General features: G+C 40.3%; 1 protein-coding gene across 1 annotated transcript in view; it reads right to left on the bottom strand.

Moving 5' to 3' along the window:
• Positions 1 to 20,347, bottom strand: part of HMGA2 (high mobility group AT-hook 2) — a 127,956-nt gene that overhangs the window by 11,171 nt on the left and 96,438 nt on the right. Inside the window, exon 4 of the mRNA XM_037062801.1 lies at positions 1,403 to 1,435. Coding sequence (XP_036918696.1) covers positions 1,403 to 1,435 — 33 coding nt within the window. The remainder of the gene's footprint in view (positions 1 to 1,402; positions 1,436 to 20,347) is intronic.

Genomic DNA, 20,347 nt, shown 5'->3' with positions numbered 1-20,347 from the left:
CAGCTTTTAGGTATGGAGGTAGCACGAGAATGATTTTTTCCACACTAACTCTGCTTTTATCTTACTGAAAGCACATGTTTTATTATTTGGATACATATTTCCTGTACGCTCACACATGTTTAGAAGCTTCAATTCTCTTTCAAGCAGCATTTGGGGGGAAAAAAAACCAACAGTAAACACATAAAATTGTGTGGGTGATCTTTCCCAGGCAAGGTAACGCTGCCCCAAGAGAACAGGGTGCAGGGTACAGTTTCTGGGACCTCTGGGGAAAAGGGCCCAGAGATACTTTAAATTATATGAAAGAGATCTGCAGAGACCTTGGTAACCCACAGCACTGCTTACTCACTCACTTCAGCCAGTTCTGCACGGCACACCTACATCTCCCGACCTCCTCCTTAAGCCCAGAAGGGGAGAGCAGGCGGGGCATTCTTATACTTCAATAACAACTCTCGTATTTGGCAATCATGCTAATTTATACTTCAGTATTGCTTTCTTCAAGATACACTTCCTGCCCTGGCTGGTGTAGCTCAGCAGATTGAGCGGGGGCCTGCGAACCACACGATTGAGGTTCGATTCCCAGTCAGGGCACATGCCTGGGTTGCAGGCCAGTTCCCGGCCCCTGGCAGGGGACACACAAGAGGCAACCATACACTGATATTTCTCTCTCTCTCTCTCCTTCCCTTCCACTCTAAGATAAATTAAAAAAATCTTAAAAAAAAAGATACACTTCCTTAATAAATATGATTCTTATGTTTCTATGCATAGATGACAGTCAGGACAAGGATTCCAGTCATGTGGGACAAGAGCAGGGCAGCTGATTCCTAATACTGATGCACCTGAAGGCTGCAGAGACTGGCTTAGTCACTGGAGCAAGGCCTGAGAGCGCATCAATCTGCAAAACCAGTGTCACTTAATTTCCTCGTTTCCCAGACTTCCCTGGGGGTGGTTTGGAATCATCAAATGTTATGAAATAATTCAATGAACAGATATGCTTCCAGTCATGGACCATGAAATATTTTGCAGCTAATAAGTCCCATGTCAAGTCAATGAAATACGGATCGCTGGGTGGGAAGGACAAAGCCTGAGGTTTCAGAACTGGTGAAACAAATGATAACATTAGACATATGTTTCCTACACAAGGCACTGGAACAAACTTTTTACTTTTTAAACTTTAATATTTTCTTTGTGCACTTAAGCAAAGGTTTTAATCTTTTGGGGTCTTTAATGACAATCTCTGTGCACTTCTGATTTTTTCTGAAGAATATAATAAATGGTCAAGAATCCTTTAATGCTGATATAATCAAAACTAGAAAAACACTAATTAAAGGTTTAATTTGTTTTTTTTTCCACTTTACTTTTCATATTAATTAGGAAGAAAATAGTCATCATGACCATCTCTTACCTGAGCAGGCTTCTTCTGAACAACTTGTTGTGGCTGAAAGGAAAGAAAAAAAAAAGAACTGTTATAATTTAAGAGAATACATAAATAATGAAAAAATTAAGTATACATGTTTTAAATATAGACATGTGTCTGCAAATAAGATGAAAATTTCAAGGTTTGAATGGTTTATTTACTCATGATCTCTATGTGTTAAGGAAATAAAATGCAGGTTGTCTCTATTAAAACAATTCCCAACTGAAGTCTGGCATCCATACCAGCTCCATCAAAATAAACTTCTTTAATTCACTTTTTTTTTGCTTGAATACCATGAAACTTGAGGAAGGAATAGACCAAATTTGTTAATATTTTCCTTTTTTAAGAGCTTTATTGAGATATAATTCACATACCATAAAACTCACCTGCATACAGCATGTAATTAAAATGTTTTTAGTATATTCAGAGGATTGTACAATCATCATCACACTTTAATTTTAGAATATATTCACCTCCTTTAAGAGAAAGCCGATACCCATAAGCACCATTCCCCATTTTTTTGCCTCCCTAGTACCCTCTCATACCTAATTCACCACTAAGCTACTTTCTTTCTCTATAAACTTGCCTATTCTGGATACTTCGTGTAGATGGAACCATGAAATATAGAGAGTTTTGTGACTCAGTGTCTTTCACTTAGTCCAGTGTTTTCTAGGGCTGTCCACGTTGCAGCATGCGTCCGTGGTTCATTCCTTTTTATTGCTAAATAATATTTCATTGTGTGGATATACTATATTTTGTTTCTCTGTTCATGAGCTGATGAGCATTTGAGTTGTTTCCACCTTTTGGCTATCATGAATAATGCTATGAGCATTATTATATGTAAGTTTTAATGGAGGTATGATTTCATATATATATGAATGAGGGGGGACCCCCCCTAAAGCTGAAATTATCTTCTGGAGGGCAGGCCCCTTGAAGTATAGGCTTCTCCAGCTAGGTGACTATTCTAGGAACCTATTTGTATCAGGGTACCAGCTGGTGTTATTGTGAGAGGCTGTGCTTGGCTTCGGTGAATTGTTTTTGAAGACTCAAATGTTTGCTCATTTCATAATAGGTGATTTATGAGCACGCCTGCCCACACTGTGCTGCGTGTTCAGCAGGTTTTGACCAAACACGGCATGACCCCGTGCTCCACCATCCCTATTCACCCCATCTCTCCCAGAGCTCCTTTTTTTTGTTTTCCCAGATGTAAAAGTCTTTAAAGGAAAATGTTTTGCTGATGTGGAAGAAGTGGGAAAAAATGGCAAAAGTACTAAAAGGCATCAAAATCGATGAGTTCAAAAACTGTTTTAAGCAGTGGAAAAAATGTCTCAATAGGGTTATTGCATCAAATGGAAAGTACTTTGATAGCGACTGAAGTTTAAACATGTAAGAATAAATACACAATTTTTTATAAATGAATTCTGTCTTCTGGGGGTCCCCCTTGTCTGTATATGTGTGTATATATGTCTGTGTATATGTCTGTACACATATATAATACATATATATATATAATCTACAATATATATGGAATTTCTGGGTCACACAGCTAACTATGTTACTTTTTGAGGAGTTGCCAGTTTTCCAAAGCAGCTGAACCATTTTAAATTCCTACCAGCAATATATAAGGGTTCCATTTTCTCTAAAACTTGTTACTCTCTGCCTTTTAAATATTCTACTGGGTATAAAGTTGAATCTCATTGTTGCTCTGATTTGAATTTCTCTGACTAATCATGTTGAACATTTTTTCATGTGCATATCATCCATTTGCACTTCTTTAAAGAAGTATCTGTTCAAATCTCTTGCCCATTTAAAAATTTGTCTTTTCATATTGAGTTGTTAAGAATTCTTTAAAAGTCCTGGCTAGAATATGTCTCATTAGAATGAGAGTCTACAAGTCTCATTAGAATATGATTTGCAAATATTTTCTTTCATTCTGTGGGTGGGTTTGTTCACTTTCTTTATGGTATCATTTGCAGATATCACCTATGCCAATATCTTATTTATCTACACCTATACTTAATTCTTATGTCTATATTTATTTATATCTATTTAATTGTATATGTAGAGCGAACCTTTCCACTTTTAAGTAAAGCATCTGAGGGAAATTTTCTACTCAGCCTAAATTTTCCAAGTATTAGAGTATTAGAAAAATATTTAAGTTATTCTTTGTATTGTAAAAGGTATATTTGAAGCCCAAGCTTTTTGATGTATTACTTCCAGGACTCACCCTCATGCCTGAATATTATAAGCCTTATTTACACTACCTACACAGCATTAAAATTTGGATATATAACTGAGCCACTTGGATGCAGACAGTGAAATGCTTTCATGTTTCAAATGAAAAATAAAAAATAAAATTGCCACAGTTCTCTCAAGTAACAGAGGTCAGAATAAATTCACTATATCATGCGCCCTGGCTGGTGTAGCTCAGTGGACTGAGCTCGGGCCTGCGAACCACATGGTTGTGGTTCGATTCCCAGTCAGGGCACATGCCTGGGTTGCAGGCCAGTTCCCAGCAGGGGACTCATGAGAGGCAACCATACATTGATATTTCTCTCCTTCTCTCCTTCCCTTCCTCCCTAAAGATAAATTTTTTTAAAAGAACCTAAAAAAATTCACTATATCATGGAAGGGGTAGAGTTCCTATTCATTTTTCTTCCTCTTAGAATTTCTGTGATTGGTGCAGTGTCTTATTGTTGCTGTATTAAAGATATAAAATTACCAGAAGTTTTTTTAAGGTGAACAAACTAAAGATAAAATAAATGGCAAAATGCTTTTGTTCACCAAAAAAAAAAATCCTTCCCAGTGCCTTTAAATCATAGTAGAGATGACCTCATAAATGCCCAAGATTTGAGATGATGTTTTCTCCAGGCAGAATCAAACCAAGGATGATGAAGACTTCTTGCCTTTTTGGATTCAGAGGTGTGTCCTAAGAGAAAAGTGTTCCTTTTAAAAGAGTCCTTTGTCAGAACAGACCACTCTTCCTTCTCTCTTTTTTCCCCCTGCCAATTACACCTGCATGTTCACTTGTAAACTCTTTCAAATCCGCACACATTCTTGCAGGCTGACTGGTTCCTGCTGCTCAGAAGCTCCCTCCCTCTTTGGCTGCACATCCTGCAGTCATGTGACTCCTGCCTGCACACTGAGGGGCTCAATGAAATCCTCTGCAAGGGCTGCCAGCTCGCCCAATTTTCCATGAATGAGGTCCTGACACTTCAATGAGGGGAAAGACAATGTCTGAGCCGCTCCCAGCCCTGGCTCCCGGCCGAGTCCGTGTCACAGAACTCCGACCAGCCGCCCTCCCTTCCACACAGCACATCATACTTTTCAGACCACCAAACAAACAGACCCTTGAGTACTTTCAGTGCTGGCTGGGGTGATGGCGTGTTTCCCCAGTCTCTGGCACCCACTGGCTCCGGACTGTGCCAAGAAAGTTTTTTGTTGTTGTTATTTTGTTTTGTTTTTATTTTTTATGAATGGCTTTGGGAGAAAATGGAGACAGGAGCACAACACTACTACCATTCATGAAAAGGGAAAGGAAACAAGCGTCTGTCTGGGAATTTTTGGGGACAGCCAGCAAATGGCAACACTTATCTTCCCTGGGGCTTCTTCTTCTGGCTTGAAACTAAGTGTTGATACCCAGGGCTCGTGTTATTAAAAACACGGTTGGTCACCATAAGAAGAACCAAAAAATATCAACTATGCATCATAATCTTGAATGGGCTTAGCAGTATATTTTGCTGCCTGTTAATAAATGAGTAATACTTTGTACATGCATTTCCCATATAAAAGTTTAAAATCCTTTCCCTTTTTAACATCCACCCCTTTGTGAATGGGAGAATCCAGGCCTTAAAATTTCCACTTGCTCACAGGGAAACTAAGACACAGGGACTTTAAATAATTTCCTTGAGACTATTTTCTAAATCCAAGCCTTCTAATTTCTTAATTCTCTAAATAATGACCAGAGGAAACCCATTCTCATTCTTAAAAAAAAAACAACAACAACACTCAAACCTGGCCCAATCCAGGACAGCTATGCTCATGGCCCGTACAGCCATTCTTGTCCTCGGGACAAGAGTTAGGCCTGCAAGATCCAGCTGCTCCCCCTGGAGATTCTTCCTTGGTTACCAGTTAGTTGTGGAGAGTCTGAGGACCTTCCTTTTAAAGGCGTGAATTTCATAGCGACTATTCTAGGGAAGCAGCAAAGCCCTCCCAGTTGCTTATTTACACAGTTCTGAAGATGGTTTCTAGTAAGTTTGTGTGCATGTTTAAGTACAGTTTGGGCACTTTGTTGACTTGGCATACAAACTCCCAATGCATTGAGATTTTGAATTCCTCGTGGTAAGAGACTGTTAGACCTTTCAGAAGCTTGTAATGAAAATCTGTCAGTCCACTGTGGCATTTAAACTTTTAAAATACAATCAGTGAAAGAAGGCTTTGTCCCAGAACAAAATATCATCAACAACAAAGAACCTTGATGAAATGTTATGGATTAACATAATGTTAAAATAAAACTCTGAGGAGAATAGACCCCATCAATTAAACATAGATTAAGAAGGGCCCTATCAAACCACATGGTTCTTGGCAGGTTGATCTTTAGCTAAATTAAAATATAATCCTTTTTTAAACTTTTGTTCAGTTACAGTTGTCTGCCTTTTCCCCTGTTGCTCATCCCAACCCCATCCCCTCCCACTTCCACAGCCAATCCCTTCCACTGTCCGTGCCCATGAGTCCTCTATTTGTGTCCCTTTACTTGCCCCTCCCCCCTGCTCTCTGGTCACTGTCAGTTCGTTTTTTATTTCCAAGTCTCCAGTTCTATTTTGCGCATTTGTTTGTTTTGCTGATTAGGTTCTGCTTATAGGTGAGATCATATGGTATTTGTTTTTCACCGCCTGGCTTATTTCACTTAGCATAATGTTCTCCCAAAGAGTTCCTTCTTTCTTTCTGCTGTGTAATATTTCATTGTGTAGATGTATCACAACCCTAGTGGTCTGTTGGTGGGAATGCAGACTGGTGCAGCCACTGTGTAAAACAGCATGGAATTTCCTCAGAAATCTAAAGATGGAACTGCCTTTCCATACAGCGGTTCCACTGCTGGGATTATACCCTAAGAATCCTGAATCACCAATTCAAAAGAATCTATGCACCCCAATGGTCATGGCAGAGTCGTTTAAAAATATGATCTTTAAGCAAATAAATATTAGTGGCTTTAAATAGCTTAGGACACAGCATGCTATGAAAGTGCAAAGGATACAAAAAATAAAGAACATTATTTTTGGATTTCTGAGACCTAGAGCAAACCGGTATCTCTCCAAATGAAAGGAAAAACGTTACTGCACTTTTAATGTCCACAGAGTATTTTGGTTTTTCAGATCCTGTACACAGACATTGGTTCGGAAGTGATCTGCCAGCGCATTGACTTCAGAGTACGGAAGGGGCTCCCTGTCCCTTCTCAGAATTCAACCTGTGGTTCCTGGGAGTCTAGGTATTTTAAAGCTGATACTCAGGCCTCTAAGCCACCCCTTCTAGCAGGAATTGAAAGAAAATCTTTCATAACAAAGGACCTAGACGTTATTAGTTCATTGTACGACTAATCTCAACATTAAATGAAAAGAGGCTTGCATTGGGCTTGCCAACTCAATTGTTTTAAAAGCGAGGTGCGAGAATGTGCAGTAAAGTGAGGATGACCATTGTGCAAAGGGTCTTACGTTGACCTTTGAAAGCAAATAGCCCTTCCTTTGCATCTTTGTTCTCAGCAGAAGTTTAATCTAATTATATCCTTCACTTGCAGTTTTGCTCTCTCTGTTTTAAAGTGGTAAGACCATTGTTGAATCACCTGACCCCATCTTTTTTCACCTTAGTTGTTCTTCACTCTCCTAGCAGTATAAGGTAAGACAGACCCCCTAGCTAATTACTGAAGAAGAATTCAAAAACCCTCATTTCTTTTGTGAGACATGAAAGGCCCAAAATTGTTAGCCAAATAAATAACATCTTACAAGATAAGCTCAGTTATTTAACATTAAATGTGTTGGCAAACTAAAAATATTTGCTCAAGAGATATTTACTTTTAAACTTCCAAAGCAGTCCCTTATGCCTAAGTCAGCAAACTGAAATAGTGAGGCTTCTGATTGTGTGTATCCGCACATGCGCAAACAGCTTCGTCTTCTGCCTGAACCAACTGATGAATGTTTCTCCACCATTTGAAGAGAATTTCAATAAATAAATCGATTTATTGCTCAAATACGTCCACTGCTCTCTGGACCAGACTGATTAGTTATTTGTAGCAAAAAGTGTCAAACAAACTGAATAAGCAGACATAGCTCAGATAAGACAAGTAAATGTCCAGTCCCTATGCAAACACTCCATACATGGCCATGAACCAGAAAGGCCAGCAGCAGCTTCGTGTCTGTGGTGTGCACGCCGGTAGTCCTTTTTGAACAATATCCTTTTTTTAAAATTTTTATTTATTTATCTTTAGAGGGGAAGGGAAAGAGAGAAGGAGAGAAGTGTCCCTGTATGGTTGCTTCTCGTGCATCCCCTGATGGGAACTGGCCTGCAACCCAGGCATGTGCCCTGACTGGGAATCGAACTGCGATCATGTAGTTCACAGGCCCACACTCAATCCACTGAGCTACACCAGGGCCGAACAATAATATCCTTTTGACTCTTTGACCCAAGTAGTTTAAAGGCTCAAAAAGTGACCTTTCTCTCTGTATATAACCATTCACCAAGATTCACGTTCATGTATGTGCTGAAATATATCTTTTTCACTTTCTGAAGATTCACAGTGCTGTTCTTGAATATATTTTCTTTGTCTGTGACATTAACCCAACTAGAGGGAGATGACCCTCATCAAGACTGGAAATCCTTTCCTGCTTTTTGCAAAATGACCTATTCAACACACTTATTCATGGCATTCTGGATTTATAGTTTTAAAGTTTCAGTATTCTAGAATGTCAAGATTTATATTTGGCTGCTTTAATAAGTGAATTTCATGTTCTATAAGCTTTCAATGACTTCTTTTAAAAGCATAAGAACCTCTTCCTCTTCTTTTCTAAAACAGATCTTATGTGGAAACCTACAACAGGAAGCAGACAAAACGCTACTTCTGATTGGAATGCTGATGCTCCAACACATTCCTCGGCCCCCACCCCCAGGTGCCCCTCAGCGAAACACCAAGAGGTCCAGGGAAGGTCAAGTAAAAGCTCCTGATCTCTAGATGCAAATCCTCCATTGCACTTGTGTCTCGCCAGAGTGGCCTCTTCATAGCATTCATTCAGTGACATGTTGTTAGATTGAACCATATGAACTTGAATTTTTGTCAGTCAAAACCAGTCAAATAGCAATAATTCCACATGGTTTAACCTAATAGCTTTGGCCTAATAGAATCAAAGTAAGGTGATGGCTCTTTCTAATTCAGCTATACCATTTGTATAATTTGTTATTAGATTGTGTTAGCCAGCCGATGTTTGTACTTCCTGTATACTCAGATCCTGCTGACAATTCCGCCCTTGTTTTCTTCCTTTACACTTTTTCTTCCAAAGGATGCCAGACATTGTGGTAAAAGGTGGGACTTGCCCACACCGGGCATGATGTTCCATCCAGTTTTTCATTTATTCTGTCACCTTTCTTAAGAATGTCATGGCTGTCTTTGTGACCAGCTAGCTAACTTCTCACACCTACTCCAAGCCCTTCTGAACTCTCCCTTTTCACTGAAACCGAATGGTTGGAATAATCTGCCTACAACAATTCTCAATGGCTATTCAAGGAAGCTTTAGAATTAAAATGGTGACTTCTAATTCAACTGAAAATAAACAGTCAACTCTCGGTTACTGACACCAATACAGGGGAACTGAGTTCAGGCTATTCTCTAACACCAAGGGGTAAAAAAATTACTAGATTTACGTAAGAAATGTGTTTGGTAATTAGAGAGGAAGGTGTACCTGAAGTTTTTTAGAGCATGTATTTCAGATCATATGTTGGTGCAACAGTGTGAGCACAAGACTCGGTTGCAGCCATGCAGATCCCATCCCTTTCGCATGGACCACTCTCATGGGTCTGGAACCTGTTTAATAGCTTCATCAACTGAGAACAACACTGCCCCCTCATGGTGGAAGCCCTTGGTAAAGAGGAGAAACCATCCTCCATGAGTAACTCGTGCCAATTTCCCTCCAGCTTAGAAAAAGCCTGGGTTGGACCATAACTTGTATTTCTCGTGCCTCCTGTGTGCACTCAGTGATGACTGTGTAATGTGTGTATACATGTTGCCCCGGATGGTTACAATTTGACAGTAACATCTGGCCCTTACCGCGTAAAGGAGATTTTGTAGTTCTTTGTACAAAGTCTCCTAAGAAGTGATAAATCTATGGGAAGTTTTGGCAAAATCCCTAGAACTTCTGCTTGATATTGGGAGGAAGGTGAGTTGTTCTTTATTTTCTATTCTACTTGGCTTTAATCTTAGACTTTAATGCAAAAGTCAAAAGTAAGCATCATTTCAAAAGTATTTATTGGCTTATTAGAGCAAAGTGCGTTCACTGAGGCTGGCCTCATTTCATCTGTTCAAGAATGAGAGTGGTTACAATCTGCCCTAGTCAGTGATTGTTAGTGCCAGGCTGCATGTGTACGACAGCAAGCCATGTGAAAGCAGTTCTTGGGACAACAGATTTGGGGTCAACATTTCGGAGCCTTTACCTTCCCTCAGGTGCCTTTCAGACACCTTTGGAATGAAAGGGAAATATCGATGAGGAATCCTGTAAAATCTTAGTGTCCTGATTAATTTCAAAAGCCAAACTTCTTATAATCTGACCCGATGGTTCATAGAATTCTAACTGATACTTGATAAACAGTACATGAGACTGGTATTAGGTATAAAAATGAGCAAGAAATGTTTCTGGGTCTCAAGAAGCCTGGAGTCTAATGGAGGAGACAAATGAGGAAAGAGACATTTATGTGCAATTATATATATATATACATATATATATGCAATTTCAGATCAATTTTTCCCACATTCAAGGTAATCTCTTATGTCAAACGTAATCTTTAGAGTAGATATTCATGTTCGTGAAATACAGAGAATAACCAAAGGCAAGAACATACGACTATTTTCCGTCTAACAGGGAAAATGAGAAAGCAGACATAACTTCATTGAAGGAAAAAACCTAGGAAGAAATCTGAAGACTTGATGTAGAAGAAAAGGATCACTTCTTCCCTATCACACAAAAAATACAGGTAGAAAAAACTTTTCTTTATTTTTCACTTTAGAAAGTTAAAGATTATGACTAAGTTTTTTTAAAAAAATCAGAAAACAAAGCCAAGAAAAAAAGATGCAGCTATGGGGGTAATGATGTCAAAACCACGGCTAGTTTTAAAACGATACTTTGATGTGCTCCCAAGTTACTGCATTCACGAGGCACTTTTATTTTACGGAAGGTGACCGTACTTCGGGGACATAAAGCACGCTGAAGCGAGCAGTCACACACAGGCGGGGCAGAGAAACGCTCGGTCTCATGAGTTGGCTTGCCATCTCAATTTTTATGATTTCCCAAGATTTGGGGAAACGTTCACCCTTAGGCAAAGAAGCTGAATGAAATTGTAAGATTAATGTTACTTCATAGAGAAAAAGCAATCTGTTTCAGCCCTATTTCCTTATCCTATAAGTTTTTAAACAGAAACACCACGTATTTTTTTAAGGCTCAAATGACTTACTCTTAACCTATTTCTTTTTCTCTGGACGTAGCTACTCGCCCAGCTTGTTCCTTTTGTGCACACATGGCTGCCAGCATCAGAGTGAAATGAGTAAATACGTAAAACACCGTGCTGTCTGGTTGTGACAGATCAAACACACGTGCACAGATGCTGTGGACTAAGTTGAAACTTCAGCGAAGGTCAACTCTAGCCAGACAGAACAACGCTCAAAAATAGATGAAAGTAGACATCTATGAGATAATGAAAATGAAATTATATACTATTGGAGATAAGCAATAATTAATACTCCAAATTCGTTGGTGATATAAGTGAAAGTCCACTTAAGAAGATGTATATCTTCTTAATATTAGGCCTATTAGTTAGGTAGTAGTTATATTAAGTTGGATTTGGACTTGAACTATATACACAAAATTTTCACATGATATTTGTATCTTTTTTGGTGTGCTTGCCCATATGCTTATGATAGAGATAATGTGATTTTGAAAGTAATTCTAATTAGTTTTATATTGAGGAAAGAGATTTAGAGTCAATACTTAACAAAAATTTCTTTAGCTCCAAGAACATTCATTTGGGCCTAACACTAGAACATTTAAAAACGGCTTTAGGAAATGATTTGAGGGCCCAGTTTTTCCCAGCAGCTCTAACAGTTACACATGGAATGAACTGAAAAAGCTGAAACATTGTTTTAGGCATTTCCTTTCCTTAAGGAAAGAGTCAGTGAATTTATTTGTAATCTCTTATGTTCTCAAGGACTATAGAAAGATAGTTTATGGGTTGAGAGCTCTGTGATAGGTAACTGAGTCATATCTCTCCAAGAACCCTAGCTTAGCAGTGTTTTCTTGGCACCAGTTTTGGGCTGACTTTAGCCGTTGCGTTGTTTTCCTTGGAGGAAGTTTAATGTTCAATCTGAGAAATGTTAACTGTTCCCAAACATTAGCTTACATCCTCTAACTTCTTCAACAGTTGTAGAAGCAAGTTCTCGTTCTCCCATGTCCTTGCATTTCCAGAGAAGACTTCCTTCCTGCCCCTTCCCTCAAGCTCTTCTTGAGATCCGTGTCCCTTTCTGCAGGACCCATTACTTAAAATGTCTCCATTCCTTCTTCAGAAAACCAGGCATTTCTTTCATTCAGCTTGTCTCCAAAATCTCTATTTCAAACTCAAGTGGAGTTTCAGGCAACCCACTGAACTCCCTAAGTTGGCCAACTGCTCTAAAAATTGATGTTTCTGAGATCAACATACTGTTTTCTTAAAAACCGCTTATCTTTGTTTAGGCTTTCCAGAAATATCTCTCCGAACTCTGCTTCACTATCCTATCTATTGACTCAAACATGATTTAATTACAATTCAGGATAAGATGATACGAGTCTTTATTTTACACGTACAGTTGTCTCCACCCATGCACGAGGGGATAGTTCAAGACCCACAGTGGATGCCTGAAATGGCAGATACTGAATCCTACATATACTATGTTTTTTCCATACATACATACCTGTGATAAAATTTAATTTGCAAATCAGACACGGTAAGAGATTAATAACAATGCCTAATAATAAAATAGAACAATTCTAATAATATATTGTAATGAAAGCTATGTAGATACGGTCTCTCTCCCCCGTCTCTGAAACTGATCTGAAAATCCACAGGGCTCCCGAGTAGCAGCTGGGCAGCGAGCGCGCACAGCACAGGCACCGGGACGACGGGGCGACCCGTGTCTTGGGCAGCATGGAGTGGAACGGAGTGACATTGCATCGTGCTACAATGAACAGCGTGCGATTTAAACCTTGTGATTTATTTCCGGCAGTTTTCACTTAATATTTGTGAACTGTGGTTGAGTTTGGGTAACTGAAATTGTGGGAAATGGGGACCACGGTATGCTGATGATACGATAATAGAGCAATACATAGTTTACAAAGTGATGTAAACCAAACCACTGTCTGGTTTACCGCACCACAGCCACCGAAGGAAGTGTTGCCATTCAGATTTGCATGCGAAGAAGCAAAATGCCAAAGGCAGTAAGCGACTGGTGGACAATTACAAGGCCAGTGTGTCCGGAAGCTGCACTTCCACCCGGGGCAGACACCCAAGCTGCCTGGTGCCACCGCTTTTGCGATGCTCGCTACAGCGTACTGCTCTGCAGCCGCTTACTTTGTGCTTATTTCCTTATAAAATATCCGGGTTCCGTGACCCGCCTTCCCTCATCCATGCAAATAGCACCTGTAAAAAATAAGAAGAATCTAGCTTCCTAGGATTTGAATTCCACCAAGCAGGAAAATGACTAAATAAGAAAAAAACTTCATAAAATGTAACAGTTTTAAAGATCTTAGTTCAAAAGAATGTTTCTAATACATTTAAAGAAGTAATCAGTCTTAGAAAACTCTTTTGATAAATAGCAATTTTGCTCTAAAATACGTTTTCTTCACAAAAAGTCCAAGATGCCTTATGAATATAAATAGCATCTTGCTTCTCACTTACTTTCTATAAAAGTAGAAATCTGATCCTGCTATTCTTATCTTTGCAATATATATTTTCCTTCATCCTTTTATTTCTTTTATTCTCTTCAAGTCCAGGCAAGGCTGTGAAGGCTGATGAATCTGAAGCATTTCACCAAAGAAAACGTCCGTGATAAACGGTCATGAATTAGTTTTGCTTTTCCCCTTCCTCTTGTTTAGCACTTATTCTAATGTGCGATCCTGTCAAAAATGTTAGCTATAAATTTTGTGGGGTCTACAACATAGGACATACATGGACACAGCTTCTGTATTTATGTTGTTTAGAATCTCATGTGTTACATACACACACACATAACACATGAGATTCTAAAGTCTGTGAGCAAAATGTGAGGAAGCAAAGCGATGCCTGCTTCCCACGGGGGCTCCTCATCTGCATCACCAGACGTCACCCCTTCCCCTTCCCGCTGGCTTTCAACTCAGGAAATCTGTAGGTCTCTCTCTTTTAATCCCTTGTTCTGCATGGTGGCTGCATTCACTGGCTGTTGCTTTGGTGATATTTCCTATCTTTGGAATGTGGCCACCCATTATACTTATTTTTTACCCATGATGTATGTAAATACACAGTGCCACACAGATGGAGTCATTTATTTAAAGCCTGCGCATATAGGTATAATATTTATATATATTTACATTAAGGCACAATGACTAGTCAAAGCTATTGATGCCAACCACACCATGCTCCAACCTCACAGGAGCTCTGCCCACAGACCCCGAGCGCACCGTGCCACCAGGGGGAAATTCCCAGGCAGATTCTTCACAGGCAGGGCAGTTGCTCACCCACCTGACTCAGCTGCTAACACCAGTCCTGTCTTCTGCATAGAGTAAATTTTTGAAAGAGGGTTTGGACTGGCTTTGAAACACTCTCACTGCCTGGAAGAGGTCCTTTTCCTCTGCCAGCTCGGCTTCCGCAAGTGGTGGTGATACTCTCTCATAGATCTCATCATAAAAGGGTGTTGGTTGCACATGCAGATTCCTGGCTCCACTCCTAGATTCAGGAGGGACCCTGTAACCTGCTTTAAAAATAAACAACGGGCCCTGAGGTGGCCCTCTGAGAAGCACCGGCGTGAGAAAACAGTGCTTACATACCCACAATTCTTCCCTCCAAGGTGGCAGTTGACATGAGAGAGCTGCTTTCTTTGGAGGTCCAAAAGTGGAGAGATGAAAATGAGTGAGAAACATATTACATATGACTTTATTTCCCTATAGTTCCTGTAGATCAGTGTATCTAGTGATGGTGTGGGCATTCAACAGATTTATGAAAGTGTAGATAACAAAACCTGATGAATCCCAAATATCTCAAAGAAACGCCCCCTTGTGTGCTCTCGGGTACCATAGAGAACCCCAACTCAAATGGACTCAATCAGCATATAATCTACCTAACGTGACAAAAAGCCTGGAGATGGTGTATCTTCAGAATTGGTTAATTCAGCAGGTTAAATTCAGTTGGTTAAACCCTCAGGGCTGCAGATCATTTCTATCTGTCTCTTCTGTCATCTTGGTTTTACTCTTGGTTAATCTCCCTCAGAGTCACAGAATGAGGACGGCCATTCCTGGTGGCGCCTCCAGGAATGTCAATGTCCAAAAGGACAGATGGTCTCTTCCTGTGGTCCCAAGGAGACTGCCCTGCTCTCTTCAACAGTCCAGACTTGCCCTACTAGGGGAGAGGGACTGCCTCTAAGAACTCAGATGTCCCCCTTGCTAAGTGAGAGTCACTTTCTTAAATAAAGGAAGATGGGGGGCAAATCGAGAAGAGCAACCACTTTGGCTTTGAGTATTTTATTATTCCCTGAGCTAGTCTGTCTTTGAGAGCTGGTAAGAAGGGCCCTCTTAACTCTGAAATCAGCTGCACAAGATTTTTCTCTGCATAGTTTATCCTGCACTAGTACATAAAGCTTTTGTTTCTATCAAGCCGTTCAGAGGAGGTGGAAGAGGCCTCTTTGTAGAACCAACACATTTCTGTTTTATAGTTATTATGGAGATGATGTCGGTGGTTTTCACTTGCCTAGTCTGTTTGGAATTTCCCTCCAGTAAACCTAGACTTGTGTTCACTTCATTGTGGGCAGAAGAGTGTAGCTGCCTAAATTTGTATGCTGCCTAAAACCCAGCTGTAACTCACTGGTCATGTCCAAAAGGCATGCCAGGGATGGGTAGAAAATAACACACATGAGCTTCTGCTCACATATTGGAAGTCCGCTGAATGTCTTCTGACTTTTAATGGGAGTCACCTAGAGTTCTGCATGGCTAAACTGAAGAACAGCAGAACCTGAGGGCGTGTCTGGGGCCTTCGCTGCTAGGTACTAACTGCTGTCTTTGTTTTATGCTGCCCTTTGGATCCTTGTCACTTCAGCAGGGGAGTGTCCCTGCCCCGAGAATGAGTCGTCTATTTAGATAAGACGCTTGTCTGTCGATGCAGTGGGATTCAAGTCTTGGCCCTAGATAATACATGTTTTGGTATGTCTGGGCTTACTGCCAGATACGTGTAGGTATCCGTCCCATCTTAGGAGGGCCTGTTGGTGGAAGTAGTTTTTCTTTTTAAATTTTTTTTAATAAAGGAAGGATGTTTGTAAGGTGCTATCTTTGATTACAGTTCCTGTTTCCAGGATATGGAAGTTGCTTTGGAGTACTACAGAGGCAGCTTTTTGGCCTTGAGGAAATTCTTCCCCAAGGAACTCAGTGAACTTAGTAAGGGTGAAGGTGACATCTTAATACCTGCAGAGTTTCATTTTCTACACCTGCAAGGAAAGGAAGTTTGAGATAATGGGGAAGAACAGGGCTTTGGAGCCAGAAAGGCCTCTAAAATCAGGTTTCAACCAAATACGCACAAGTTATGTGACTTGGTAGTAATTTAAAGCTCAATTTCTTTATTTGTATAATGTGGCTACTTCATGGAATTGTTGGGGTGATTAAAAATAATGAATGCCTGTAAAATACATGGCACACCATTGACTATAAGAACTTATTAACCATTATTCAATAGCACTAAGGAGGGTGGTGGTGGTGTGTTTTGTAATAGTAATAGTAGTAATAGAAGTTGCAGCACTAAGAGCAGCAGCAGAAACAGCAGCAGCAGTAGTAACAGTAGCAAAGGTCCTGTTAGCAGTAGTAAAGGTAGCAGTAATAGGAGGAGAGTAGGAATAGGAGTTGTAACAATAGCAGCAGTAGTAGCAATAACAGCAGCGATGACTGCAGTAGCAGTCACCATGGTAGTAGTCATTGCAATAGTGTGGTAACGCTGGTATCAGCAGCAGCAGCATTCCTTGTTTATCATTGGCATTGTTCATTATCAAACAATTGTGTGTCACTCTGGTGAACAATTACCACACTTTCTGCAAAAGATCCGCCCTCTCTGACCCGCCAATACATCACTTAAAGCCTTGCCATTTCTGTGGCCTTCAAGGTTCCAGTTTTGGCTGCACAGGGACGTGCATGGCAAGGAGAACAGGGTGTTTTGGGTGCTTTGTTCACCTAGCTTACACAGCACAATGGCAATTTCCTTTGTATTGTGTGATGGTGTGATGTAGAGTTCATAGGCATACACTTCACAAAGATGTTATCTAGCCTGATTTCCTTCATTCAGCTCTGGCCTGGTTATTTAAAGCACTTGATTTGTGGATAGGGATATCTCCCTGCACATTCTTGTAAGGTCAAAAAAAAAAAAAGAGAGAGAGAGAGAGACAGAAAGAAAAGAAACAACAGATTTACAGAGAACACAAAACACACCCATTCATAATATTAACAAGGCACCATTACTTAATGGTAATGGAACAGCTTCATAACAGTGGCTTGCAAACTGCGCCTGACCCACAGATCTCATCTACTGAATAGTCCAGCTGTGTGACCATTAAAGCTACACATGCGAGGCATGTATGCGGAGTCCTTGTAGCTTTTTTCCATAATATTCCTGTAATATGGTGCTGCCTCAAGCGTGTGGCACCTAAAGCGCTTAACTGAAACTCGGCGAGACTTCACAGCTTAAAGTACTTCCCTGGCTCTCTGATCTTCAAAACACCCTGGGCTGCTGGGAAAGGGAACGAGGCTTTAACAAACCAGGCTTTGATAAAATGTACTATCATCAGGGATTTATTTTTTTAGGCCTACATATTATTAAATTGAATTAATGACTATCAATTAGATTGTAGGATTTTTAAAAACCCTCTTTATTTCTTCACAAAAAAAGACCTGTCTTCAAAAATAACTTTCAGGAAGTTATAAAATTAGTATTTCAGTAACAGTAATTTAAAATCTCCTTCCTACATTATTTGTTGCTTGCGAACTACCTCTGGGATGTTTAGCTGTTAAAAGTGAAGAGATATGTTTTTCTTTAAGATAACAGCAGTTAAGCATTTATATTATGATGCCTTTACGCTATAAAGAGCATGTACAACACACAGCAATGATGCAAACATTTCTGTCGAAGAGGTTTTATTTAGTCAACACATTTTCGAGTAGCTTCTTTGAGCCGAGAGGAGTAACAGGCTGATCTTGAACAACACCGCTGAGCAGCCGTCTGGTAACAGATGACATCTGACTATGAGTTTACTGCTCAGCAACAACAATTCTAATGGTTTTAATAATTGGTAGTACTCTATGTATAAACACAATTTAAAAAATTGAGTTAAATTTCCAACCAATAATTTGGTATCAAGAAGTTAATGTGAAAGCTTGCCTATCTGAACAATATAATTTTTCCAATGTTTCCCTCAAAAGAGGCAACAACTTCAGCATCTTCGGGATGCTAAGCCACCCATACTATAAGTTCCCTTCTCCTGGGAGGCAATAAAGCCACTACTAGCTGTGGTGACAAGGGTGGAAGAAGGAGGAAAGAAGAAATTTTGGTTGCTACTCAGTTTAGAAGCCATCTTTCCATCTTGGCTGGAACCTGTAACTTGCTCTTCAGCTTTCTCTGCTCTGAGGAGTGAGAGGAATCACTCCTGCCTTCTCTTGCTCTCAAATCCCTCCAAGTCCTGCAGGGTAACACCTGCCTGACAGCCAGAGAAGTGCCCAAGACCGTCTCTGAAGGCCTTTAGGGACACTCACCACTCATTCAAGGCCTTCAGGGAAAAGATGAGGAAACCAGGAGACAATGGCATGAATAAAGAACAGGATCTCCCAGTAGAGTGTTTACATTATTCCCAGTCCCTCAGCCTATTTGCAGATCACTCTCAACTTGTGAACTCTCATCCATACACACGAAGGTAAGCACCAGAGCAAAAGCTTCTCAGTGCTGCTCATCGCTAAGGGATGTCGCGCTCCAATGGTTTTTATGGAGAAAACATAGGCACAATGGATGCAGATTTGGCAGAAAGCATGAGGGCAAATTTTGCATCCTCCAGTTATAGCCACAACACATCAGGCAGTAAAATCATGGGTACATAAGTGCACAAGTGGGCTGGGGCTTTAAAGGAACCATACCCCGTCATGAAGGGCAGTATTCCTCAAAGGAAAAGGCAAAAGACCAAAGCATAAAAACATGCTACTGTTACTCAAGAACACAGTCATCGCTATACAGAAGTGGAAAGAGTGAGCACAGGAAATGCCACTGGACTGATGCAATACTGATTGGTCTACCTCATATTGGATTTAAAGTTCCACTGTTGAAAATTTGTATAAATTCTCGATTACTCCAACAGTGTGGAATGGTACCTCACCATGTACCCACCTGGAGGTGAACTAGAGCACTTCCACCATTATCTCTTTAAAGAGGTATCTTCCCAAAGAGACATGAGAATTCCCCCATATCTGAGGGCTACTGGTCCAGACAACATACAAATAAAGGTGAACGTTTTCTGAGGAATTCAAATGGTTGGCAGAGACTCGCCTATCTTACAAAAGGGAGAAAATGCCATTGTGAACAGAGGCAGAAAGGAAGGAACATATATGTTTCATAGGAGAGTTCAGAAAAGATTTCTGTGGCTGCTTTTGAGAACTCGTTTCTGTTCATACTCTATGCCCAAGACAGTTTTCTAATGTGGGTGAATCATGTCCCTCTGGGAATAAGCAGATTAGAAACAGGTTTCCTCTTCTTAGAGATGGTGGTAAAAATTTGGTGATTAGAACATATTCCACCCTGGTCGAGGGGCCATCTCCTACACTCAAATGCTGTGGGTTCGATCCCCAGTCAGGGCATGTAGGGGAGCAACCAACTGATTTCTCCCTCTCTCCCCCTTGTCCCCTTCCTCACTCTCTAAAATCAGTAAAAATCCTGGGGTGAGGATTAAAAAAACAGAAAATATTGTCAGTTTTCTTACTGCTCACAGAGTACAAGCTAATATATTAAGAAGGATAAAGACATTTTTGATGGTTAGTCCCCACCATCTTCTGTATTTATTCTTTCAGTAAACAATCAGTTTTTGCCTGGATGGCAAAACCGTGGGTGTACCGAATGGCAGTAGTGAGGAAAAGTTCATGGACTGGTGTTGCCATCACTGTAGTTTTTGAGAAACTGAGGAAACCATTTGGGAAGAGGGTGGCATTAGGTTTTGACTTGACCATGCATTTTGCAGACAGTGGCCTTGTCGCATGCCCAGGGAGTTTTACAGTTTTCTTTCTATTTCATAAGCAAGTGGTCAAGGACCAAAAAGGCACTCTCATGTTTGGAGTACTTTTCAAGGAGGGACAGGGCACTGCTGGCCTGCTGATGAGCATATTCACCCCTCTGTTCCACACTATTTACGTTCACAGAGCTCTACCTATACTTTCAGCTAGCACTGTGCCTAGT

This window comes from Sturnira hondurensis, unplaced genomic scaffold (genome assembly GCF_014824575.4).
Source record: "Sturnira hondurensis isolate 20B ecotype Veracruz unplaced genomic scaffold, ASM1482457v3 Scaffold0014384, whole genome shotgun sequence".
In the NCBI taxonomy this organism is placed as follows: domain Eukaryota; kingdom Metazoa; phylum Chordata; class Mammalia; order Chiroptera; family Phyllostomidae; genus Sturnira; species Sturnira hondurensis.
The sequence above is the reverse complement of the archived record's forward strand: the minus strand, read 5'-3'. Positions and strand labels throughout refer to the sequence as shown.